At 41.6% G+C, this 27880-nt stretch overlaps 1 protein-coding gene across 1 annotated transcript in view; it reads left to right on the top strand.

The window, feature by feature from the left end:
* The window catches only part of LOC126203680 (uncharacterized), a 62847-nt gene that overhangs the window by 16645 nt on the left and 18322 nt on the right, over window positions 1-27880 (top strand). Inside the window, exons 5-6 of the mRNA XM_049938045.1 lie at window positions 6612-6809; window positions 22542-22728. Of these exons, the coding sequence (XP_049794002.1) occupies window positions 6612-6809; window positions 22542-22728 (385 nt within the window). The remainder of the gene's footprint in view (window positions 1-6611; window positions 6810-22541; window positions 22729-27880) is intronic.

Genomic DNA, 27880 nt, shown 5'->3' with positions numbered 1-27880 from the left:
CAGTCGGCGACCCTCCATGACTGTTTTATACACTGTTCCAATAATTTGTGAAATAATGAGACTTCTTGGCAGGCCTCTATACAGATTATCAAAGTGATTCCAACCAAATTTCAACATATTTTCCCATTTGGCAACAACTGAATATAAGGGAGCACAGGCCTCCACTGTGTTTTGAAAATCAGCATTAATTTTTTGTGCATTCATACCTTTCTTTACAAAGTACTTAATCACTGCTCTAATCTTGATTTTTTTTCTTCTTTCTTTTTTCCCCCATCTTCAGAGATCACTACACAGGCACAACAACAGAGATGTCGACATTACAGATCTCTATCCAGAACACTGACACAACACATGTTCAAACTATCTCATATCAACATCATGTATTGTTACCATTTTCGAAACTTTTTATGCATATCTTTGCATCCAAGGTCTTAATTGCCATGAAGGCATCACCCTTATTTTCATACCATACAATGATCTCAATTACAGTGCCATGTTTCCTGAAGTGTACATTAAGGGACTGAAGCACTAGAATAAGTAGATTTCCAAAAGGGATAACTATCAACGGCTCATGGCAGCACCTTACTTCTCTAACTTATTTACTTGCAGTTGTCTGAACATTCAAGGTCTCTTAAAACCATATATTACATTAAGTGGTGGTTATCCACTACAGTATTATACAGAGACAGTTGAAAACATGTACATCACTCTGTTACTGTTTGTTAGTACTGTGGATGTTCTTCTCTACAATCTGCATGTACCCATGAGAAGGCAGGGGTGTGGGGATGAGAGAGATACACTCCTGGAAATGGAAAAAAGAACACATTGACACCGGTGTGTCAGACCCACCATACTTGCTCCGGACACTGCGAGAGGGCTGTACAAGCAATGAACACACGCACGGCACAGCGGACACACCAGGAACCGCGGTGTTGGCCGTCGAATGGCGCTAGCTGCGCAGCATTTGTGCACCGCCGCCGTCAGTGTCAGCCAGTTTGCCGTGACATACGGAGCTCCATCGCAGTCTTTAACACTGGTAGCATGCCACGACAGCGTGGACGTGAACCGTATGTGCAGTTGACGGACTTGGAGCGAGGGCGTATAGTGGGCATGCGGGAGGCCGGGTGGACGTACCGCCGAATTGCTCAACACGTGGGGCGTGAGGTCTCCACAGTACATCGATGTTGTCGCCAGTGGTCGGCGGAAGGTGCACGTGCCCGTCGACCTGGGACCGGACCGCAGCGACGCACGGATGCACGCCAAGACTGTAGGATCCTACGCAGTGCCGTAGGGGACCGCACCGCCACTTCCCAGCAAATTAGGGACACTGTTGCTCCTGGGGTATCGGCGAGGACCATTCGCAACCGTCTCCATGAAGCTGGTCTACGGTCCCGCACACCGTTAGGCCGTCTTCCACTCACGCCCCAACATCGTGCAGCCCGCCTCCAGTGGTGTCGCGACAGGCGTGAATGGAGGGACGAATGGAGACGTGTTGTCTTCAGCGATGAGAGTCGCTTCTGCCTTGGTGCCAATGATGGTCGTATGCGTGTTTGGCGCCGTGCAGGTGAGCGCCACAATCAGGACTGCATACGACCGAGGCACACAGGGCCAACACCCGGCATCATGGTGTGGGGAGCGATCTCCTACACTGGCCGTACACCACTGGTGATCGTCAAGGGGACACTAAATAATGCACGGTACATCCAAACCGTCATCGAACCCATCGTTCTACCATTCCTAGACCGGCAAGGGAACTTGCTGTTCCAACAGGACAATGCACGTCCGCATGTATCCCGTGCCACCCAACGTGCTCTAGAAGGTGTAAGTCAACTACCCTGGCCAGCAAGATCTCCGGATCTGTCCCCCATTGAGCATGTTTGGGACTGGATGAAGCGTTGTCTCACGCGGTCTGCACGTCCAGCACGAACGCTGGTCCAACTGAGGTGCCAGGTGGAAATGGCATGGCAAGCCGTTCCACAGGACTACATCCAGCATCTCTACGATCGTCTCCATGGGAGAATAGCAGCCTGCATTGCTGCGAAAGGTGGATATACACTGTACTAGTGCCGACATTGTGCATGCTCTGTTGCCTGTGTCTGTGTGCCTGTGGTTCTGTCAGTGTGATCATGTGATGTATCTGACCCCAGGAATGTGTCAATAAAGTTTCCCCTTCCTGGGACAATGAATTCACGGTGTTCTTATTTCAATTTCCAGGAGTGTATATATCTTATGAAATAGCACTGTTTGCATTGTCTGAAGTTGTCAGCTGTGAAATAGACCTCCCTTTATTCCAATATCTTGCATAGTGATTCATTAATAATATAAAAAGAAACTGTCATTTTCTGGGTGATGAATGGCTAAACTCTTTAAATGTGTAGTAGAATAATAATGAAACTCGTATGGCACTCTGAGGAGTATTAACTGTCACTTAACATATTACAATACTAAGTGCTTTGTCACCTGTTGCTTCATACAGAAAATAAAAGGAGTTTCACATGATTTTCTATGATAAACACAAAAAGCTATTCATAGGAAAGGCATACACCAAACAGATTCATTGAAAGAATCCTTGTGAAGTGTAGTCCGTCCACCAAGGAGGTAGATTATAAAAAAAACTCTTATTTGACTGATACTTGAGCATTGCTCATCAATTTTGGATCTGTACCATATGGGACTGATAGAGGAAATGGAGAAGATCGAAAGAAGAGCAGCATATTTCACTACAGGTTCATTTAGTAAGCATGAAAGTGTTACAGAGATGCTCACCCTGTAGCAGCCCTATCACAGAAATGTGTGAATAACAGAACTGCAGCACAAGCTCTTACCGTTTGTCCAAAAATTTTGCCAACAGTGTGAGGCAGATTGGCTTGAGGCAGACAATAGATTGCAAGCTGGGAGCAATACTGTGCAGACAGGATTTCTCAATCTGATTATGCTAGCCATGGGGCACATGCATAGGGCTACCTTGAGCTCCCCACCAAAAGTGTACAGTGTGTAAACTTTTAGATGGCAGACCTCTCCCTAGTCCTGAATCGGTGGAAGTCGGTAAACGTCGGGACGCTTCGGTAGGCATGCAGTTTCGACTGCTGCCAACATTACGTAGCTGACTGTGTTGTACAAGGTAGCCATTGTCGTCTGCTTTGTTATTGTTTTGTGCTGTACTGTTCTGCGTGTTTTTATTGTGCAGTTGTGCTAAACATTATCAAAGTGGGTGAAGATGCAGTTGCTGGCCCATCTTGGGAGTCGCCAACAACCCCTACCGGTAGGCCTACTTTTACAAGAAGCCTTTCGTCTGCTTTCATGTAAGCATGACGCGCAATTTGTAGTGCCAGCACTGCAACTGGTAGGCGTGCCTCCCCCCCCCCCCACCAAAGGGTCCATTCCCCTCTCCCCCCCCCCCCAAAGGGTCCATTCCCCTCCCCTCACCAGCCAATGCTTGCTTCCTCCTCTCCCCGCACTCCCCTCACAACTCTGCCGTCTTACAGTTAACACACTGTACAGGAAGCTTATTTGACACCATTCATTTTGTTTTGCTTTCTCACATCCTCGAAGATCACAATGGCATGTGGAATGAGCAGGTAGCAGTTTGTTTTTGAGTAAGCCACAAGTCCATTGTTTTCCTATGGTCATGCAATCAGGCGACATGCTTACAACACTGGGGAGTATACACCCTCCAGAACCAGTGCTCAAGACCTGTGACATGTGAAAAGAGTAAACTATTTGTGATAATGACAATTATCATGGGCACATCATCATGAATGAAATGACATTTACATACAGAACTTATATGTCAGTTGCATACTCATTTGTGATGAATAAATGTATTTTTAACAAACCGAATCTTTTTCAGCTCCTGTCAAAATTGCATCCCCCTAAACAAAGTGCATGGGTGCAGCACTAAAGCCAGATCATCATATGGCTGAGTTGTAAGCAGTTATGTTCACATATTCCCATTTCAATCTAATTCCAATGGGAGACACTGCAAGAAAAGCATTCTTCACGGAGTGTTTAGTGTTAAAATTCTGAGAGCATAAATTGCTAGAATATTCAGCTAATATATTGCTTACTTGTACATATACTGAAGCACCAAAAAAATCTGGTATAGGCAATACAAGATATGTAAACAGGCAGAATATGGCAATGAGGTCAGCAATGCCTATATAAAATAACAAGTGTCTGGTGCAGTTGTTAGATCAGTCACTGCTGCTACAATGGCAAATTATCAAGATTTAAATGAGTTCAAACGTGCTATTTAGTCAGTGCATGAGCAACTGGACACAGCCTCTCTGAGGTAGTGACTAAGTGGGGATTTTCCCATACAACCATTTCATGAGTGTACCATGAATATCAGGAATCCGGTAAAACATCAAATCTCTGACTTCACTGGGGATGGAAAAAGATCCTGCAAGAATGGAACCAATGATGACTGAAGAGAATCGTTCAACATGACAGAAGTGCAACCCTTCTGCAAATTGCTGCAGATTTCAATGCTGGGTCATCAACAAGTGTCAGCGTGTGAACCATTCAATGAAACATCATCGATATGGGCTTTCGGAGCCCAAGGCCCACTAATGTACTCTTGATGACTGCATGACACAAAGCTTTATGCCTTGCCTGGGCTGATCAAAACTGACATTGGACTGTTGATGACTGGAAATGTGTTGCCTGGTCGGACAAGTCTCATTTCAAATTGTATCAAGTGGATGTATGGGTATGGAAACAACCTCATAAATTCATGGAACCTGAATGTTAGCAGGGGCCTCATAAAGCCAGTGGAGGCTCTGTAATGCAGGCTCTGCATGTGCAGTTGGAGTGATATGGGGTCCCTGATATGTCTAGATATGACTCTGACAGATGACACATATGCAAGCATCCTGTCTGATCACCTGCGTCCATTCATGTCCATCGTGTATTCTGACAAAATTGGGCAATTGCAGCCGGACAGTGTGACACCTCACACATTGATAATTTCTACAGAATGTCTTCAGGAACACTCTTCTGAGTTTAAACGCGTCTGGTGGCCACCAAACTCACCAGACATGAACATTAGTGAGCATATCTGGGATGCCTTGGGGTGTGTTCTTCAGAAGAGATCTCCACCTCCTCGTACTCTTACGGATTTATGGACAGCCCTGCAGGATTCATGGTGTATGTTCCCTCCAGCACTACTTCAGACATTAGTAGAGTCCATGCCGTGTTGTGTTGCAGCACTTCTGTGTGCTGATGATATTAGCCTGGTGTACGAGTTTCTTTGGCTCTTCAGTCTATATCTTGTAAAAAAATCATGAAGATAAAATTAGAGAGATTCAAGCACACAGAAACTTATCAACAACTGTTCTTCCCATATTTCATTTATATCTGGAATGGAAAGAAGGGAAGGGGGGGGGGGGAGGAAAGGCAGGGTGAGTACGGTACACAGAGTGCTTTTCATGACACACCATGAGGTGCTTTTGGAATGTAGATGTAGATATATAATAAAGAAAGGAAAATTGAGAGAGGACAAACATCTGCTAAAAAAAGTGCTGCTAATGGTTCTAATTGGTGCCATAATTGCTTTGATAAACTGTAATGGAAAATGTAGAAATTTTAGACAGATATTCACAGTGAGCAACATCTACAGTAGAAATATTCTGTAACATTTTCACACTATTTAATTAAATGATTATTGGAAAACATATTATGTACTGTTACAAAACAATAAAAAAATATGGTGTAATTTCATGATACTACAGTAAATGACAGTGACAGTAGCAGCCTCTAAAAGAAGAAAAAGAAGAAGGAGAAGAAGAGGGGGGGGGAGTAGAGTAGTGTAAATACTGAATTTCTAGCACCCAGAACCGAGGAAAGATTCCAGTGGTATGGACATCTCATGTGAAAAGACCAAAGTCACCTTGAAAAGAGATTGATGGAGATAGCAGATGAAGGATGCATGGAAAGAGAAGGACCTAAAATGATGTGGGCAGACTGCATTTGAGAGGGAAACACGCAGGACCAAGAAGAGTACCAGTAATGGTGGGAGAAACTTGCCATAAACATTGACCCTGTGAAGATATGGAAAGACGAAGACAAAGAAGAATATGAAACACAGATTTGTTTCTTTTGTGTAGCGTCTCTCTTATAACACGTATGGTATTAATTGACTCCCTTCAGTCATACGGATCAGATCTATTTGAGTGTTACATTCTCTTATTCATCACACTCCTCAGAAGGAAAAACTTGAAACTGAAATTTACATTTGCATTTTTTAAACATGTGTATATGACATTCCATCATAATTGTTTTACTCAGCTTAATTTAGACATAATAGTACCAGAAATTTATGTAATGACTAAATATAATCACTCAGAATTGATACTGAGTTGTAGATAAGTGTAAATATGGTAGCTCAGCTAACAAATACAGTTTGTTTTGTGTGTGTGTGTGTGTGTGTGTGTGTGTGTGTGTGTGTGTGTGTGTGTGTGTGTGTGTGTGTGTGTGTCCTATTGTATGCGCACATCTACCTTTCTGTGCCACCACCATATGGTGAATGATTAATTTATTATTCCATTTCTCGTATTCTACACGATTTCCAGTATTGTATTAATAAATAATTATGGTAATTACTTTTTCAGGTGCATTAACAGAACCCATATCATGTCTGTCCCATGGCTGGGACAGAGTTCAGCCCATCCCTGTGGGCTCTAGTATCCTTATCACAGGAGCTGGCATTATAGGCAACTTATGGGCATGCCTACTCCACGTTCAAGGACATCGAAAGGTTACAATAAGTGAGCCCCTAGAGGACAGGCGCAAAATTGCTGAAAAACTTGGTTAGTAATGCCCGGTAATTTATTTCACAGTATCCAAAGTTCAACATAATTTTTTTTATTCAGTTTTGTGGCCAGAGACTGCTGTTTTAACAGAGTACTTGACAGAAAATGCATATGCATAGATAAATGTCAGAGAACCCCTAGAAACAACACTTATGATGGCTGGTGTACTTGATCAATGGTTATTAATCCAAGTTGTGGATTGTAATGTTTCAGGATATTTGTAAACATTCCAACACACTATTGAAAAGCTGTAGACAGGAGATGCTCATGAATAATTTGAATAAGGATAAATGAAGTGGGGAAGGGAAACTGTGTGTTTTCCTTTCTTGTATCCGGTGAATGTGGAGCAGTGGTGGAGCCAGCAAGAAGGGGACCAGTAAAAATGGTGTTACAACCACTGGGAGGCATTTGTCCAATGGTGTCGCAAGTGCCTGTATCTGAGAGCCATGGACTAAATGACGCACCAACAAGGATGTAATGAACAACTGCAGAGTGGTAGTTGTTTTCCTGGTTTTTCTCTCAGGTCCTACTGTTTGAATGTACTCAAGAGAGTGGTATTACCATAGAAATTGTTAGTTGTGTTGTGAAAAGTAATAACGAAAATGTTGGGCAAAATATACCCCTGTTTGTGAGAAGAGTGGCTATTTATTTAGTAGTGCAATAGAGAGAACTGGTGTAAGCATTCCAAGGATTTTCATCACAGTTGGATTGATAGGGAAGTGGTATGGGAGGACCCGGACCACCACAAAAGAAAAACTATTCTGAAAAGAGAGGATAAAGGTAATACTACTTTCATCTGGTGGTGTATTGGGGTCAGCACAATACTGCCCTGTTATATCAGTCAGGGACACAACTTCCCACTAGCACTGGTATAAGATCCACCACAAATCTTACAAAATAAACAACAGCAGGAAAAGAAGGAAAAATACACCCCAGGGTCCATCATTTTTTAGTCACCACCTTGTCTCACAGGGTATGTAATAAGCAGTAAGTTACACATGCAGATCAATTTAAATGTTTTTTATACCCATCACAGTTTTGTAGAGTCTACATGAACATGGCTCTGTTCTGGAACTTATCTTCTGGTGTTTGCTTCAATATCCATCTTAATTATCTCCAGAACAGCCTAAGACAATCCAACATGTTAACAGTATAACTCTGATTTCAGATGAGTGAAAATAATGAAGTTAAATAAGACTAGCTTTGAGATTTGTGTTACCTACATTCAGATGAATGTAGATGGGAGATGAAGAAGCTTGCACAGGATAGAGTAGCATGGAGAGCTGCATCAAACCAGTCTCAGGACTGAAGACCACAACAACAACAACAACATTCAGTATTGCTTTTGACCAACTTACTGTGAGAGGTGCATTTTGTAGTACTAAGCATCTGCAGGGAGTTTTTGTTGGACATGTTCAAGCAGGATCTACAAAACTGAAATTTAATAGATACTAATACAGTTTTAAGTGAAGTGAGGTGGACCAGATGTTAATATACTATTCAGTGCTAGTGGCAGGAAAATATTTATATTGTATTGCCACAAAACAATCAGCCTATCTTCATGAACTGGATAGTTTCTAAACTGTATATGATTCTTTACTTTTGGGACTATGAGTGAGCTGGAATTCATTGCAAAAAATGATGAAACCTAGATAGGGCTTCCCATACTCCACTAAAGAAATTATTTCCTAACAGTTTAATAAAAAATGTAGATGCATGATCTAGTGATGAAAAAAATACATAGGAAACATTGTCTACAATTCTGATCTCCCATAAAATTAACTCAATAATACAATAAAAGATTTCAATCAAACTTTAATAATGAATATGTCCACTGTGCACAGGAATACAAAACTCCTCAGAGTTTTTGCTGGCTTGATATGCTCTGTTTGGATGAGCATTATGAATCTCAAGAATGTTTTCCTGATTTTTCCTCAGCAAGCACAACAGTCAAAATACGTTGTTCTGTACCTCTGAGTTGTCATGGCCTTGTATAGCACTTTATTAAGCATTGTTTGTCCTGCAAGACAGAGATCCATGCCTGAATCACTCAAATTACACATTTTTAGAGATCATTGTCATCTCCTCTTTGACCAGACCATAGAAATGGTCTGCATGGAGTGGTAAACCCAGTTCGGCAGCCGTGCATGTTAAAGTACCCACTTCCAGGATGGGGGAGACATGCTGGCACCAGTTCAAAACTGCCCAGCATATTGACAAAAAGGGCCAGTGTGCTGGCTATTCTGGATGTGGTTTTGAAGCAGCTTCCCACATCTCATTAGGTGAATACCAGTCTGAGAACCAATGTGCCACCTCAGATACAAGCTGCAAAACACATTTAGAAAATTTTTTCAAATTGCACACAGAATTTCCTCTAGATGTAGATAGATTGGGTACACTGATTTGATCACGGAGCGTGAGGATCAGACTGATGATCTTAGATGTTTAATCTCCTTAAACCCATAACTAGGAGCCTTTTGGAGCAGTGAAGTTCATATAGTTTGGATGAACCAGAATTCTTCCAATAGCTTTATATTTTCTCTAATATTACATTCTCTTAATGTTTATCAAATCAGGAGATCATACAATCATCCTGAGCGATCTCCCAATTTCTAAGGCCTTTTCATATTTATCTTACATTGCATGGACTATCAGATAGAAATATATACTTTTAGACAGGTCTAAAACTTTCCATGTCATATTTCCCTTCTTTAGGTCATAAATGCTCAGAAGCATGGAGTGTGTTCATGGAATCTATGTAAGTATGTCATAAAAAGAGTTCCTTCACTAATCCAGTGCTCATAATTGATGCCAGTGTAATTTTTATCTGTGTAATAAGAAAATAACAACAAAGCATTTGACTGTGTAATTGTTTCAAAAATGTTTCAAATACTAGGCTTTATGCGAATACCAGAGCATCATACATAAAGGTAATCAGAAATCTGTACAAAAAGTAAGAAGCAACAGCAAAAATACAACAAGGATACGAAGAAACTTTCAGGAAAGGTAAAGGTGTCAGAAGGAATGTACAGGGTGATTATAATTAAAGTTAAACTATCAAACCACTGTAGAAATAACACCACTGGTTAGAATGACATCAAATTGTAATGGAATATTATCAGAGGAGGGGAAAAATGTATGGCAGAAGAAAAATAAATAGTTACAAAATGTAGCAGTAGATGGTGCTGTAAGCATCATAATTTAATAGTGGCTGACTGCAAATGACTAATGAATCATACAACAATGCCTAGCATGTAGATCTGACATTAAACAAACTGTACTACTCAGTGTGCATGGGTGTACAGGTGTGATACTTTTAGTTACGTAAGCCCATCCACCATGGCAAGGTCATATCGCATCAGATGGGAAAATTCTATTTTTAATTGTCCTGAAATCAAAAACTCCATAAAAAGCACCACTCACATCAGTTTTTAATTGTCCTGAGACCAAAAACCACATAAAAAGCATCAATCACATAGGTTTTTAATTGTCCTGAGGCCAAAAACCGCATAAAAAGCATCAATCAAAATCAAATCGGATTATTAATTCCATCTGACAGGCACAAAACATGTTCAATATGGTGTCCACCATTTTCTGCAACAAGTTGAAATCAAGAAACAGCATGTTCCACAACTGATCAAAGTGTTTCCAGAGTCATGTTCAGAGTGTGTTGCACAATGCATGCCTTCAATGCAGCTAAGTTTGCAATCAGGACACTGAACACAACATCTTTCAGATAGCCCCACAACCAGAAGTCACATGGGTTAAGATCAGGTGATCGGGACAGCCAGGCTGTAGGGAAATGGCACCTGATAATTCTACCATTTCTGAAGTGGTGCTTCAGCAGCTGCTTAACTGGATTTGCAATGTGCAGAGGGGCACCATCTCACATAAAAATGATCCCATCCACACATCCATGCTGTTGGAGAGCTGGAATGACAAGGTTGCACAAGACACTCGTAGCACTTACCAGTGATGGTACAGGTAACAGGACCGGAAACACCTGTATCTTCGAAAAAATATGGCCCTATGATAAATGATGCCATAAACCCACACCACACAGTGAACTTTTCAGGATGAATTGATACTGGTTGATTTGTGTGTGGATTTTCTATTGCCCATATTCGACAATTCTGTATATTGACATATCCTGTCAGATGGAAGGGGGCTTAGTCTGTTCACAAAATCTTCCACAGCCAATCGTTGTCCACTTCCATCTGAGCAAGAAATTCTAAAGCAAAGGTCTCTTTTGCTGGCAGGTCAACAGGAAGCATCTCATGCACATGGGCAATTTTGAATGGATAACAAAGAAGGATGATTCATAGGATTTTACACACCGTGCTCACGGGTGTGTCCAACGTTCAGGCAATTCTCCATGCACTACATGTTTGCACACCACCACTCATCTCCTCCTGCATTTCTGTGGCCACTGCTTCCACTGATGTCAAATCAATTCATTTCCTCCATCTATCAGGTTGTACACCAAAAGAACCCGTCTTTTCGAGTTTCCGAATCATGTTCTCCAGACCCACAGCAGTCATCAGACCAATGCCTTTTTTCAAACCCTTCGAAGTCCACAACTTCTGTACAGCAATTTGTGCACAGCCATAAGTATTGTTATACAGCTTTACAAGCAGAGTGCGATCCTACATTGAGACAGTCATGTCGAATGTCACAGACTCAAAAGGAGGAAAAGCTGTGTATTCAGTGTGTTTATACCAACTTCAATGGGTCGTGCACATGACAGGTGTTTTCATTTATGTATCCTGACACATACAGTGCCATCTATTGATCAATTTTAACATTATTTTTTTTATTCTGCTATACGTTTTCCCCCTTCTCCGATGATATTCCATTGCAATTTGACGTCATTATGATCAGTTTTGAAAGATTAACTTTAATTATAATCACCCTGTATATTATCTCCATTTCTGATATAGTAAGAACAAACCTGATTTATGGAACAGCTCATCAGAGTGTGCCAAGTGGCTGACCCAGGTGGGCTCTATAAGTGAGCCTGTGAACTGTATGGATGCGCGATCTCTGAAATCATGCGCATCATGAGTGAAGGTACATCATTCCTCCCTTCTAGTTGGTGGTAAAACCACATACATACATAAAAACACTAGCCACAGAAAAATAAATGGTACAGAAATTTGTATGGTACAGAGAAAAAAAACTGATACCAGAAAAAGCACTGGTACTGGAAAAAATGCACTGGTACTGAAAGAACACTGGTACCATGGGAAAAAGGCACTAAACTCACAAGGAATGGAGATTATCAGTCATGGAAAACACCAATGATGGGGCTGACATCCATTTGACCACGCAATGATAGCACCTGCTGCAGTATGTGGCAGGCAGGCACCAGTGAACAGGAAGAGAAGTGATGAGGGAGCAGTTTGGTGCATCATCCCCCCTCTCATGAGAGGCCACAGGGCAGGACTGGGGATGGTGTCTCGACAGCAATGTCCTCATCGAGGTCAGTGGTCAGGGCCAGAGGCATGGGGGGGGGGGGGGGGGGCGTCAGAGACAATGTCCACACAGGAACCAGAAATGGAAGCGGCGGCAGCTGCAGCACTAGGTGCAGGTGCAGTGGGGGCTGCACTGACGATGACAGTTGAGGAGTGGGGGTGGAGGCAGAGACTCCAGACAGCACTCCACCAGGCAGCAAACCCCACCATGCTGAAACTAATGCCAGAGGCATTAGTGGGGGCATCGGAGATGATGGCCACACGGGACCCAGCAATGGAGGCGGCGACAGCTGCAGCACTAGGTGCAGTGGGGGCTGCACTGGCGATGACAGTTGAGGAGTGGGGGTGGAGCAGAGACCCCAGACAGCACTCCGCTAGGCAGCAACCCCCCTGTGATGCAAATTGGACCATCTGCAACACAGGAACAGGCACCAGCAGCTGGGAGGGGGGCGGGGGGGAGGGAGGCAATGCACCAGAACAGACCCTGCTATGTGCAGCTGCATCTGTTCAAAGTGATGGGATGTCCACCCATCAGAAATGTGGACAATATACAGGTGCTTGATGATGGCAGGAACCCAGTTTAGCCTGCAGCCGAACCCACGAGCCCAGACAGGTGCACTCAGCCAGAACGTGGCAACGCCAGCGGATACAGCATCATATGCAGCAGGTGAAGGAGAGTCCATGGTTGGCATCCACATACCAGCTCCACCACGTTCTTGTACCCCACTAGTATGAAACAGTACAAACTCAAAAAATGGTCTAAAGCAGCTTTAGACAGCCTGCCAGAATACATACTACTGCAAATGAGTTTTTAATGTCCAAACCAAATGTTTGACCTCACCATTAGATTGAAGATGAAATGGAGGAGCTGTGAGATGGCAAACACCACTAGCCTGACAGAAAGATGCAAAGTCTAAGAAACAAACTGGGGGCTGTTATCGGCAACCACGATAGATGGAAGTCCCTCATTTGCAAAAATCTTAAGCAGGACCAAAATAGTGGCCGCCATGGACATGGTCGGACAACATGCCATATAGGGAAACTTGGAATAGGCAGCCACTAAAATGAGCCAATACTGATTTAGGAAGGGCCCATCAAACTCGACATGTAGATGCACCCACAGGTGCTGCAGAATCGGCCAGAGGGAGAAAGACGCCCACAGAGCCCCCTGTTGCTGTACACAGTGAGTGCATGTGGTGATAAGCAATGTTGCCATCTATGCCTGGCCAGCACACATGCTGGCGGGCCAAAGCTTCAGTGTGAGAGATCCCCCAATGACAGACATGCAGAAGCTGCAGTACATTATGGTGTAAGGAAATGGGAATCATAACCCGGGGAGCAGCGTCCTCCTTAGCTAGCAATAGAACCGTGTCAAACACAGAGAGATGATGTTGAAGGGAGAAATAATTATGCAAGGGATCCAAGGCACAACTGAGGGTTTTTCTGGCCACCCATGTTGCATAAAAGATAGGACCCAACAAAGTATAGGATCCACAATGACGGCCGATACTATTGTGGCACTAGTGAAGGGAAAACCAACAACCATGTTCTGGTTCGCAGTATCTAAATAGAAAAAAAGTAACTTGTCCTGATTGAATGCTGGGTCTGACTGCATCAGAAGGTGAGATAAGTCATTGGTGTTAGTGTGTTGCACTGTTAGCTGGTTAATGGATCTGATCATGATAATGAGAGAGGAAGAGAGCCCACCACTACAAACAATGTGTCCAGAATGGTAGCCAAAGGGTTATAAAGAGCAACCAACAACGTGTGATCCATGATTAAATGGAACTTAGAACCATACAAGAAGACGTGGAACTTCTTGAGGGTGAATACAATCGCTAAAGTCTCCTTTGCAGTCTGAGAATACCACTGCTGAGTGGGATTTAAAGTCTTAGAAGTGTAAGCAATGGGTCATTCAGACCCATCCATGTATTTGTGCACCAACACTGCACCAAGAGCATGCTCAGGCCAACACGAGATGCTGACACAGCTGAAAAGTTACCAGACATGCGGAAGACTGGAGCTTAGGTTTAAGCAAATTGAATGCTCAGTCACAAGGGGGACCAGAAAAAAAGCTCATTCTTACACAAAAGTGCGTGCAGGGGCTGAGAAACAGTGGGTGCATCCAGTAAAACTTATGATAGTATGAAATTTTACCTAGAAGTGCTTGCAGTTCCTTAACAGAAGTGAGCCACAGCAAAGCTGCAATTGTGTCAGCATGATGACTGATCGGCTTGACCCATGAATGAGAGACCTCAATACCTAGGTACTAAATTGATGGCTGAAAAAATTGAGATTTTGCAAGATTGCACTTGACACCTGCAGACTGCAAAACAGAAAACAATGATTGGAGTTTGGTATGGTGGTCTTCAGTGGAAGAACCTGAAACGACAATATAGTCCAGGTAATTGCAGCAGCCAAGCACAGCGGCTGTCAGCTGTTCTAAGAAATGTTGAAAACTTGCGGATGTGCTAGCGACACCCAAAAGCAACCGTTGATATTAGTATAGGCTGAAAGGTGTACTGGCAATGACAAGGTGCCCAGTGGCTTCATCCAAGTGGAGCTCGAGTTATGCTTCTAACAAATAAGCCTTGGAAAAGTAGTGGCCATCTGCCAATTTTGTGAGCAACTCATCACAGCAGAGCAAATGGTATGTATCTGTCAGGGACTGTGCATTAATCTCGACACTGAAGCCACTGCAGGGGTGAAGCTTACCTGTCGGCTTCTTAACAATGACCTTTGGTGTAGCCCATTCACTTGAAGAAACAGGCTAAATGACATTGAGAAAATGTCAAATGGTCCAATTCGGCCTTGACAGAGTCACGCAACATGACTGGCATATGCCACACCCAAAAAAACATTAGAACGGGTGGACTCTTTCGTGGTAATGCAGGCCTGAAAACTGATACCACAACTAAGACAAGGGGAAAAGAGTGATGAAAACAGAGCAGAAGGATTCCAGTTGTTGATACAGAACTTGATCTGACACAAAATTTACCTCATCAGCAATGGAGAAATCAAAATCATTAAATTCATCTAACCCAAACAAGTCTCCAGTATGGGAATGATCCACAACAAGGAAGGTGAAAGGGGAACAACAGATAATTGACATAGGATCAAAATCTGTTGTTTATTGTAGCTAACCTGTGTGAGGGGAGGGGAGCCAAAGTCTATGTATGTTTGTGGGTTTACTGAAATCACTGCAGCTCCTGTGTCCGCTTGCATTTTTAGCATTTTATTAAACACACACATGTCAATAAACAATTTGTTTGGGGAGATGGTCATTGTAGAGATACAGTTTATGTCCATCGGTACTACTGTGTCTGTCACATTTGAAGAGGAGCTACACACTGATGTAATGTGGCCTTTCTTTTGACATTGCAAACAGCCCAACACTCAGTGCACACAGCATGCTTATTTTGGAAAAAGCAATATGGGCAAGACAGAAGGGGGGGAGCACATGGCCACTGTTGTGACAAGGCCTATTGCTGCTGTGGCCATAACTGATGCTGCCTCATCCAAGGCTGAGTCAAAGGTTGTACTACTACAGCAGCTTCCCCATCATCCTGAACACTTACAGCATGCCTAACAGGTGTTGACTGAGCAGCTTGCAACACCTCCACCCATGCAGTAATCTGATTGCCTGCGGCTCGTGACACTTCAAAGGACTGTGCTGTATGAGCAAATCTGTAAGTGCTGGATACTCACATTGAAATGCTTTTTCACAGACTTCCCTATTCAGGGCCAGACAAATAATAACATCACACTCCATATGATCAGCATAAGACTCGTGATGGGTACTAGTGACAAATTTACGATGACAGCTCAACCCATGTAATTCTGCAGCCCAGGCTTTGTAAGATTGGCTTGGGTGTTTCTAACAACATTAAAATTCCACACGTGTTGCAATACCATGGGTTCTGTCACAGTAATAGGTTGAGAAAAGCTTGCACATCTCATCAAATGATAAGCTGGCCATATCGTGCCAAGGTGCAGGTTGGCACAACAAGTGATACATGCACAGGAAATATCAGGAAAGAAAGAAAGCCCTACATAGGTTTATATTGCCAATACAAAAAGACCTGGAAATGTTGGTGTAATCATGTCTTGTAGGAGTCCCAATCATCACATGCCAGAAAGGGCAATGGTTGCATTGACAGAAGAGTAACCTGCTGTGAACATGCAGATGCCACTTGACTGAGAGTGGTGGTGAGAGCCTGCTGTTGTTCTGTGAAAGCTCACTGCTGGGCATTGATATGTTGGAGTATTTCTTCTATCAAGATGTTTGTTGGGTTACTTAGCACTGACACTAATATGCTATAGAAATGTAACCCTCACTAATCGCCAAGCTTGTTACAGTAACAACAAATGTGATTTATGGAGCATAGTATTTTATAGAGCCATCGTAAGATACCATTAAGTACAGGTTGCACATAGCACTGAACACATTAAATGGACAACACCAATACTGGCCAAGCACTAATTTGTGAATGCTTAAATAATACTGTTTCTTTGGCAGCTCGCCAGAGTGCACCAGAGGGGTGACCCAGGTAGCCTCTATAAGTCAGCCTGTGAACTGTATGGATGCATGATCTCTGAAATTGTGTGCTTCATGAGTGGAGGTACATCAGATTCTTTTCTTTAGTATGGTGATTAAGTAATGAATAGGCATGGAAACTGGAATTAAAATTGCAAGGGCGGGGGTGCACTGAACCAACAACTTAAGATGTGCAGATGACACGATGCGTACAGCAGGCAGTAAAGGAGACTTTAAAGTATGCTGAAAGTGAAAAAGTTGGCCTTGGGCTAAGTTTGAAGAATTTGTTGTCAAAATTTTTGTTTTCTTTAAATTTAGCCCTAATTTTCTGTCATATATATATATATATATATATATATATATATATATATATATATATATATATATATAGAGGGAAACATTCCACATGGGAAAAATATATCTAAAAACAAAGATGATGTGACTTACCAAACGAAAGCACTGGCACGTCGATAGACACACAAACATACACACAAAATACTAGCTTTCGCAACCAACGGTTGCTTCGTCAGGAAAGAGGGAAGGAGAGGGAACGACGAAAGGATTTGGGTTTTAAGGGAGAGGGTAAGGAGTCATTCCAATCCCGGGAGCGGAAAGACTTACCTTAGGGGGAAAAAAGTACGGGTATACACTCGCACACACACACATAACCATCCACACATATACAGACACAAGCAGACTGCTTGGTGACACAGTGTTACACCATCTGGGTTATCTGGATACTTCCCACTAACATCAACCTGTCAGAACTCCGGAGATGGGAACTTGCCCTTCAGTATATCCTCTCTTCTCGTTATCCGCCAGGCCTCAATCTGCGCTAATTTCAATTTGCCGCCGCTCATACCTCACCTGTCTTTCAACAACATCTTTGCCTCTGTACTTCCGCCTCGACTGACATCTCTTTGCCTTTACAAATGTCTGCTTGTGTCTGTGTATGTGTGGATGGATATGTGTGTGTGTGTGCGAGTGTATACCTGTCCTTTTTTCCCCCTAAGGTAAGTCTTTCCGCTCCCGGGATTGGAATGACTCCTTACCCTCTCCCTTAAAACCCAAATCCTTTCGTCTTTCCCTCTCCTTCCCTCTTTCCTGATGAGGCAACCATTGGTTGCGAAAGCTAGAATTTTGTGTGTATGTTTGTGTTTGTTTGTGTGTCTATCGACGTGCCAGCGCTTTCGTTTGGTAAGTCACATCATCTTTGTTTTTAGATATATTTTTTCCCACGTGGAATGTTTCCCTATATATATATATATATATATATATATATATATATATATATATATATATATATATATATATATATATACACTCCTGGAAATTGAAATAAGAACACCGTGAATTCATTGTCCCAGGAAGGGGAAACTTTATTGACACATTTCTGGCGTTAGATACATCACATGATCACACTGACAGAACCACAGGCACATAGACACAGGCAACAGAGCATGCACAATGTCGGCACTAGTACAGTGTATATCCACCTTTCGCAGCAATGCAGGCTGCTATTCTCCCATGGAGACGATCGTAGAGATGCTGGATGTAGTCCTGTGGAACGACTTGCCATGCCATTTCCACCTGGCGCCTCAGTTGGACCAGCGTTCGTGCTGGACGTGCAGACCGCGTGAGACGACGCTTCATCCAGTCCCAAACATGCTCAATGGGGGACAGATCCGGAGACCTTGCTGGCCAGGGTAGTTGACTTACACCTTCTAGAGCACGTTGGGTGGCACGGGATACATGCGGACGTGCATTGTCCTGTTGGAACAGCAAGTTCCCTTGCCGGTCTAGGAATGGTAGAACGATGGGTTCGATGACGGTTTGGATGTACCGTGCACTATTCAGTGTCCCCTCGACAATCACCAGTGGTGTACGGCCAGTGTAGGAGATCGCTCCCCACACCATGATGCCGGGTGTTGGCCCTGTGTGCCTCGGTCGTATGCAGTCCTGATTGTGGCGCTCACCTGCACGGCGCCAAACACGCATACGACCATCATTGGCACCAAGGCAGAAGCGACTCTCATCGCTGAAGACGACACGTCTCCATTCGTACCTCCATTCACGCCTGTCGCGACACCACTGGAGGCGGGCTGCACGATGTTGGGGCGTGAGCGGAAGACGGCCTAACGGTGTGCGGGACCATAGCCCAGCTTCATGGAGACGGTTGCGAATGGTCCTCGCCGATACCCCAGGAGCAACAGTGTCCCTAATTTGCTGGGAAGTGGCGGTGCGGTCCCCTACGGCACTGCGTAGGATCCTACAGTCTTGGCGTGCATCCGTGCGTCACTGCGGTCCGGTCCCAGGTCGACGGGCACGTGCACCTTCCGCCGACCACTGGCGACAACATCGATGTACTGTGGAGACCTCACGCCCCACGTGTTGAGCAATTCGGCGGTACGTCCACCCGGCCTCCCGCATGCCCACTATACGCCCTCGCTCAAAGTCCGTCAACTGCACATACGGTTCACGTCCACGCTGTCGCGGCATGCTACCAGTGTTAAAGACTGCGATGGAGCTCCGTATGCCACGGCAAACTGGCTGACACTGACGGCGGCGGTGCACAAATGCTGCGCAGCTAGCGCCATTCGACGGCCAACACCGCGGGTCCTGGTGTGTCCGCTGTGCCGTGCGTGTGATCATTGCTTGTACAGCCCTCTCGCAGTGTCCGGAGCAAGTATGGTGGGTCTGACACACCGGTGTCAATGTGTTCTTTTTTCCATTTCCAAAGATGATGAGACTTACCAAACAAAAGCGCTGGCAGGTCGATAAACACACAAACAAACACAAATATACACACAAAATTCAAGCTTTCGCAACAAACTGTTGCCTCATCAGGAAAGAGGGAAGGAGAGGGAAAGACGAAAGGATGTGGGTTTTAAGGGAGAGGGTAAGGAGTCATTCCAATCCCGGGAGCGGAAAGACTTACCGTAGGGGGAAAAAAGGACAGGTATACAATCGCACACACACACATATCCATCCACACATACAGACACAAGCACACATGTGCGTGTGATCATTGCTTGTACAGCCCTCTCGCAGTGTCCGGAGCAAGTATGGTGGGTCTGACACACCGGTGTCAATGTGTTCTTTTTTCCATTTCCAGGAGTGTATATATATATATATATATATATATATATATATATATATATAAAAGAAAGATGATGAGACTTACCAAACAAAAGCGCTGGCAGGTCGATAGACACACAAACAAACACAAATATACACACAAAATTCAAGCTTTCGCAACAAACTGTTGCCTCATCAGGAAAGAGGGAAGGAGAGGGAAAGACGAAAGGATGTGGGTTTTAAGGGAGAGGGTAAGGAGTCATTCCAATCCCGGGAGCGGAAAGACTTACCGTAGGGGGAAAAAAGGACAGGTATACAATCGCACACACACACATATCCATCCACACATACAGACACAAGCAGACATGTCTGCTTGTGTCTGTATGTGTGGATGGATATGTGTGTGTGTGCGATTGTATACCTGTCCTTTTTTCCCCCTACGGTAAGTCTTTCCGCTCCCGGGATTGGAATGACTCCTTACCCTCTCCCTTAAAACCCACATCCTTTCGTCTTTCCCTCTCCTTCCCTCTTTCCTGATGAGGCAACAGTTTGTTGCGAAAGCTTGAATTTTGTGTGTATATTTGTGTTTGTTTGTGTGTCTATCGACCTGCCAGCGCTTTTGTTTGGTAAGTCTCATCATCTTTCTTTTTAGATATATTTTTTCCACGTGGAATGTTTCCCTCTGTTATATATATATATATATATATATATATATATATATATATATATATATATATATATATATATATATATAACTCTTTGTCTTTAAATATGTCTGCTTGTGTCTGTATATGTGTGGATGGATATGTGTGTGTGTGCAAGTGTATACCTGTCCTTTTTTCCCCCTGAGGTAAGTCTTTCCGCTCCCGGGATTGGAATGACTCCTTACCCTCTCCCTTAAAACCCACTTCCTTTCGTCTTTCCCTCTCCTTCCTATATATATATGTCACGAAAAAGTAGTTTCCACAGTGAGCAATAAGAAGAAGAGTCAGCTTAATAACCTGTCACAATTAAATTCAGCAAGCTGCTAAAGGAATGGAAATTGTCGCTATCAACCAAAATAAAAATGACTAAATCACTGAAATTTTGATCTTTCCTGTAGTCTTGTACAGATGGAATCATGAACAATAAAAAGAAATGGATTCCAAGAAAATCTATTCTTTTAAAATGTGGATTTGAAGAAGAATCCTGAAGACTTTGTGGGCTGAAAACAGAAACTACTATTCTGAAAAAAAAATAAAGCCAAAAAATCTTAAGAGGCAAAGTACTGAAGATGAAATTACATTGCATTGGGCATATCACAAGAGCAGAAGACTCACTAGAAAGAGCTGTAATGCTCCGAAGAACCAAAGTTCAAAGAAACAGAGGAAAACCAAGGAGAAGGTGGACAGAAGACATCAAAGAAAGCATCAGAATGATGCTGGAAGAACTTAAGACTAAAACACCATCCAGGAGGAAATGGAAAGAGATAGTTCATCATGTGATGAAGAGTTGGAGGATACTTGATTATCCTAACAACAATAAGAAAAATGTGTTTTTATAATTGACTGCCAGAACAGTTATGTTATTACACCAGCATTGTATCTTCATTTGCAATAGAGCAAGAGATGTATTTAGAGCAGTCACTAGTTGTTTGACATGCCACATAAAGATCTGACTCATGAGTTATTTACAATAAGTGACAAATAGTCAAAAATCCAAGAACTCTCTGGGAATTCAATAAATTCACAGAATTCTGGGAGACTCTAGGGGAAATTGAACTGTTTTTTGGCAGAAATAAATGTTCTGAGTTTCTTATTACAAATAGTTATGAGATTCTGCTTTAGAAACAATGTGGAACTGAGTAAGAAAAAGTGAAATGCATTGAATTGTCGTAATGTTTGTTGCTTGATCACATCTGCATGTCATATCCTCACTGCCTGTGGGACTCTTCATTATTTTCTGTGGGCCCTTAGGCTTCCGGTCCATCTCCCATTGCATCACCAAGACTGTTCATGAGAGTTTGTCATATAGCCATGAACTCACCATTCGCACAAAATCAAAGACGCTACTTTAAACTGAAAAAAAAGTGTGTCCATATTTAAACATAATATTTGCAGACTGGTACTGAGTACTCAGGCTTTATTTCCTTTTTACTAATTTCAGTGCACTCTAGTACTTTGCCAACTCACAGTATTGTGCATTAATTTAATACTGATCATAGTGTGAAGAACATGTTGCTTGATATAAGATATGTCATTGCTATCAGAGTCTATTCATATTACATTCCAGAGAGAACAGATCAGATCATGTTCCTGTCAGAATTTCTCATGATCTCACATGACACGGAATTGTGGCAGATGACAGTAACAGTGGAATTTACAGAGGTGGCAAGAGCTTATAATTTACAGAATTGTTGATGAAACTGTAAATCCCAGGTGAACTTGAAATAATCACTAAAAGGTGAAGTGACGGTTCAAAAAATTTCAGTTGTTACCATAAAAAACTAGTAATGTGAAACTTGTTCTCATATACACTAAAATATCGTTCAGGGGAATCTGGATAGGGAAGCTGGTAAAACCTGGTAATCTCAGGGAATCTGTTGATGAAACATCACCCGTATATTTCATCAAAATTTTTTAATTGTACTCTCTTTTTCAGGAACTGGATTTAAAGTCGTTAGCCCAGCTGAACTGAAAAAGCAAAAAGAGAAAGATCCAGAATTTGGTTTTGATGTTGCTATTGAGTGCAGTGGTAATGGCAGGGCAATGGAAGATGCTCTCTGGATGCTCAACTGTGGAGGAAAACTGTGTGTCTTTGGTGTTGCTTCTCCAGACACAAGAGTAAGGTAAAAAGCTACATCTAAATTTCTTGCTCGTTACTACAAATTAAACAGTTATTTGTCTAAAGATACTGTGATCAGCATTTCTGAATTCCGCTCCCATTGAAAGACTTATGAGCTATGCATACACTACCTTCATAGGCTGACTACCATCTTTGTTTCCTATCTTTCTCCTCCTCCGGCTGTGGAAATTTAAAACAATCGATGAATATTTTTTGCTACTGTGAAATGTCATGAAAATTGTCTTTGGCATGGAGGAGCAACATATTTTAAGGGAGGAAGCCCTGTGTTACAGAAGACTGAATTATTTGAATCCTGTCCATCGAGTCACTGTAATAAGTAGCATTACTAGTTCTATAGTGCTACAAGAAATCTACCTTAAAGAGCCCTTTGTAGAAAAAAATCTGTATCCAGAAATTTTCTGTTTGATGTACAAAATCTTAACACCTCTCTAGACTTCTTGATACACCTATGATCTGTTGTGTGGTGGTATATCTTGGTCTCGTCACAGGTTAATAAACATAGAGATACCTCAAAGGAATGTAACATATTTTGTTTCATAATTTACTAATAGAAACTAATGAAATGCAGTCCCCTCTCATCAGTCAGTGTTTCAGTATTCTCAAAGTGGTTTGGACCTTTTGTACTAATTTAAATCTTTTAAAAAATTCAGATATGTTTTATACTTGTTTTTTTTTTTTATAACACCAATTGAAATTTTGTATGGAATCACATTTTTTTCTCTTGGTACAACTATTTTTTATGTGTGTTTAATAACATCGCTGCTCCATATTTCTCATATAATCTATACCATATATAATTAGATTTATTTCCATGGCACGCTTCATAATGATTTACTGTGCAGTGTCCCAATGGGTTTCACTCTTCCCAACACTAAAAATAATTGAGAAAGAAAAATATTCAAGATGTCTGCATGGTGGAGAACTTCAGGGATGACCATCCACAGAAATGCTCCTTCTCACCTGTGTGTCATTGTTGGGCTCAGGGAACAAACACTGATGAGCCAACACACCATAGTCCAATCAATGATGACAAGAAAAGGTCAAGTGCAAGAAATAAATTGTGTAGTCACAAATTTTCATACAGTAGTAGGAAGGAGTGCCATGAACAACATACTAAAAGTCCCAACCCCTGGGGGAGGGGAGTGCATCTGAAAAAGAAAAGTCAATTATTGATAAAATTATTTAACTGGATAAATAAAAAATCTACTCACCAAGTAGTGGCAGAACACACCCATAAAAGACTGTTGTGATTGGCAAGCTTTCAGAGCCAGTGGCTCCTTCTTCAGGCAGAAGGGCTGAGGGGGAAGGAAGAAGGGCAAAGGAAAAGGACTGGAGAAGTCTAGGACAAAGGGTAAATTTTGGGAAAGTCACCCAGAACTGCTGGTCAGGGGAGACTTATTTATTTATTTCATGTTCCGTAGATCCAGTTAGTGAGTCAATCACAAGGATATGGAATGTGTCAAATTGTACAGGTTTCAATTTAAACTTACAATAAATAGAAGGGCAATTCAATGCCAAATTGTACACAGTTTAAGTAAGACACTACAAATACAGTAATAGATACAATGTCAGCTAGATAACATAACAACCATTTAACAGAAAAAGGAGTTTCAAATAAAGGTTAAAAATAAGAGCACAAAGTTAAATCACGCCTACAAGAGTAAATACAGGTACAGCCAATCTGTTGTTACAAAAAGTGTGCTAATGCTCAAATGCACAATAAAATCAACTGAACTACTTCTAGACACAATAAGTTTAGTGATGGTATACATTTTCTTTCAAATATTCATCCACAGTATAAAAAGATTTCTCTGTCAGGTAATCTTTGAGAACTTGTTTAAATTTTGGCAGTTCTGTGTGAACACATTTGATATGGAGTAGGAGAGCATTGAACAAGCTGTTCAATGCTGGAGTAGTAAACTCCTTCTTGTACCAGAGCGAGATGTTTCATTTTGAAATGTAGATTGTTTTTGTTTCTGCTGCTATAGCCATGGAATTTACTGTTGTCTTGGTAGAGAGAAAAATTTTTGCACACAAAGGTCAGCAAGGAAAAAAATATACTGTGAGGCAGTTGTTAGGATACCTATCTTCCGAAACAAGTGCCTGCAAGAGTGTCTTTGATGGACCCCACACATTATTCTGATTGCTCTTTTTTGGACGGTGAAAACTTTTTTGCAAGTGGTTGGTTACCCCATAATATGATAGCATATGACATCAATGAGTGGAAGTAACCAAAGTAGGCAACCTTAATGGTGTCGACTTCAGCCACTGAAGAAATTACCTGTAATGCAAATGTTGCTGAGCTAAGTTTTTTACATAGATGAAGAATGTGAACTGACCAATTACATTTGCTGTCTATATAAGCACCCAGGAATTTTGTATCTTCAACTTTCTGTAATGGTTGATCTCTACATTTTATGTTAACTTCATCGAGATGTATGGAACCTCATATAGTGAGTTTTATTTGCATTGAGAGAGAGACCATTTGAGGAGAACCAATTTAAGATGTCATTAAAAACAGTATTTGTAGTTTGTTCAAGATTGTGACCTATCAAACCGTCAATTAGAATTGTGGTATCATCAGCAAACAGGGTAAATTCGCTGCTTGTCTCAGAACAAAGAGGGAGATTATTAATGAAGATGAGGAAAAGCAGTGGGCCCAAAACAGAGCCCTGAGGCACACCACACGTTATCGTGCCCCATTCAGACGAGGCAGGTTCTCCAGAAGAGCCATTTAACATTACAGTCTGCTTCCGATCCTTTAGATATGATTGTAGCCACAAGCCAACAGTACCACCTAAACCATAGTATTCTGCCTTTTTCAAAAGAATTTGGTGGTTTGCACAATCAAAGGCTTTCGTAAGATCACAAAAAATACCCACTGGAGACATTTTTTTTGTTAATGGCTTCCAAAACTTGGTTGCTGAAAGAGAATATTGCCTGTTGAGTACAAAGACCGGCACGAAAACCAAACTGATTTTTGCTTAAGATACTGTGGAAGTTGAGATGGTCTACAATCCTGTGCATGAGTTTTTCAAGAATGTAGTTAAGAGGGATATTGGATGATAGTTTGTAACAATGCTTTTATCACCTTTTTTAAAGAGAGGAATCACTACAGCCAATTTTAGTCTGTCAGGGACAATCCCTTCTTGTAGGGATGTATTGTATATGTTGCATAAGATGGGACCAACAAATTTATAACAGTGTTTCAGTATTTTACTAGAAATATTGTCCGCACCAGCAGAATTTTTGTTTTTTAATGAGCTAATTACTCTTATGACTTTGCTTACAGTAACTGGAGGTAAAGATAATTGTGGGATTCTGTTACTAATAGCTTTCTGTAGGAGGGACAATGATTCTTCCATAGAACCATTACAGCCTGTCATCTCTGCTGCTCTCAAAAAGTGGTTATTAAATATTTCTGCAACCAACTCAGGTTTCTTTATGATACTGCCCCCTGCTTTAATCTCTACCTGAGACATGTTCCCTGTTGTCCTGCCAGTTTCCCTCTTTATTACATTCCATATAGTTTTATGTTTATTTTCTGAGCTTTCAATTTCTGATTTTATGCACATACTTTTAGATTTATTTATAACCTTCTTGAGAATGCTACAGTAAAGTTTGTAGTGTTGTCATTTCTTTGGATCATTACAAGTCCTGAGAGAACTGTTCTACAAGATTTAATTATCCCTGTAGTGATCCAAGACTTCTTGGCATTGCCTATATGACTATTTCTAACTACTTTTTTGGGAAAGATGGACTCAAATACAGACATGAATTCATTTAAAAATGAATTTTACTTTTTGTTTACATCTGTTTCCTTATAAACTGGGCTCCAATCTATCTCTTTTAGGCTGTCGTTGATTTTTTTAAGGCCCTCTTCATTTATTGTCCTAAAAGATTTCCAAGATTGTTCAGAATTGTTGCACACACTGATGTAATTGACTGATGTAATTGAGCCTAAGCAGTTGACCACCATGATCAGAAAGGCCAAAGATTGGATGTACTGTGATCTTATTGCATTTAGACTTATCTATAAATATGTTATCTATCAGACTTTTACTGTTAACAGTAACCCTAGTTGGGAAATCTACTATTGTCATCAGATTATAAGACTCCATTACATGTACTAAATCAGCTTTACTATTGCTCTCATTTAGGAAATCAATATTAAATTCTCCAGTAATTATCAAGTTCTTGGACTTTGAGTACAGTTTGGATAATAAAGAATCTAAGTGCTTAAGAAATACATTCAAATTCCCTGAGGGAGATCTATACAGTGGTAACACTATAGCCGTGAAGTCATTTACAGTAATCTCAACACCACATACTTCAATTTGTTGCTCTATACAATGGCTCTTTAAATCTAATGCATTGTAAGATATGTTGTTTTTTAAATAAATTACCACTCCACCTTTTCCCATGATGGTTCTAGAGTAATGCACTGCCTGACAGAAACCACTTAGCTGCAACCTTTCAATATCTTTCACATGATGTTCACTAAAACATAATACATCAGTATCTTTTATTCCTTGTGGTTCCTCTAACAGAACAGTAATGTCATTTACTTTATTACCAAGCCCTCCCACATTTTGGTGAAAAATTGTCATTTCTTTGGAATTAGAGACAGATGTAAACTTTTGCCCAAAAAATTATCTGTAGCTACAGACACAGTACTTTCATTACTAACAATTTCCTGAAACATTTGAGTTTGAAACTGAGTCTGACTTGATGGCTGGAGCCATTTAAGTGTGATTGGTTCCAACTTTGGAGTACATTTGTGGACTTCTTCCAATATTTTTGTTTGTAAGAGGGTACCTAATGCTTTTTTCCTGATCTGTTCAGGTGCGTACCATGTATTGTAAATAATTCTTGTCCAAACCTGCTTATATCTACAACACAAGTATTGTGAAAATGCTTACACAACTTTGCTAACTTAGAGTTTGTTTGTGAGATAGCCTCATTTACATAGGACTGTGGGATTAAGTCATGTCTCTTGGGAATGTTCACAGCAAATACCTTAGACTGATGAAGTGCCGATGTTTTCATCCTGAGCGACTGTATGACATCATTCCCTTCATTGCAGGCAATGTTGTTTGAGCCACCTATTAAGATCACACACTAGTTTTTTTTAC

Source organism: Schistocerca nitens, chromosome 9 (genome assembly GCF_023898315.1).
Source record: "Schistocerca nitens isolate TAMUIC-IGC-003100 chromosome 9, iqSchNite1.1, whole genome shotgun sequence".
Lineage (NCBI taxonomy): Eukaryota > Metazoa > Arthropoda > Insecta > Orthoptera > Acrididae > Schistocerca > Schistocerca nitens.
The sequence above is the reverse complement of the archived record's forward strand: the minus strand, read 5'-3'. Positions and strand labels throughout refer to the sequence as shown.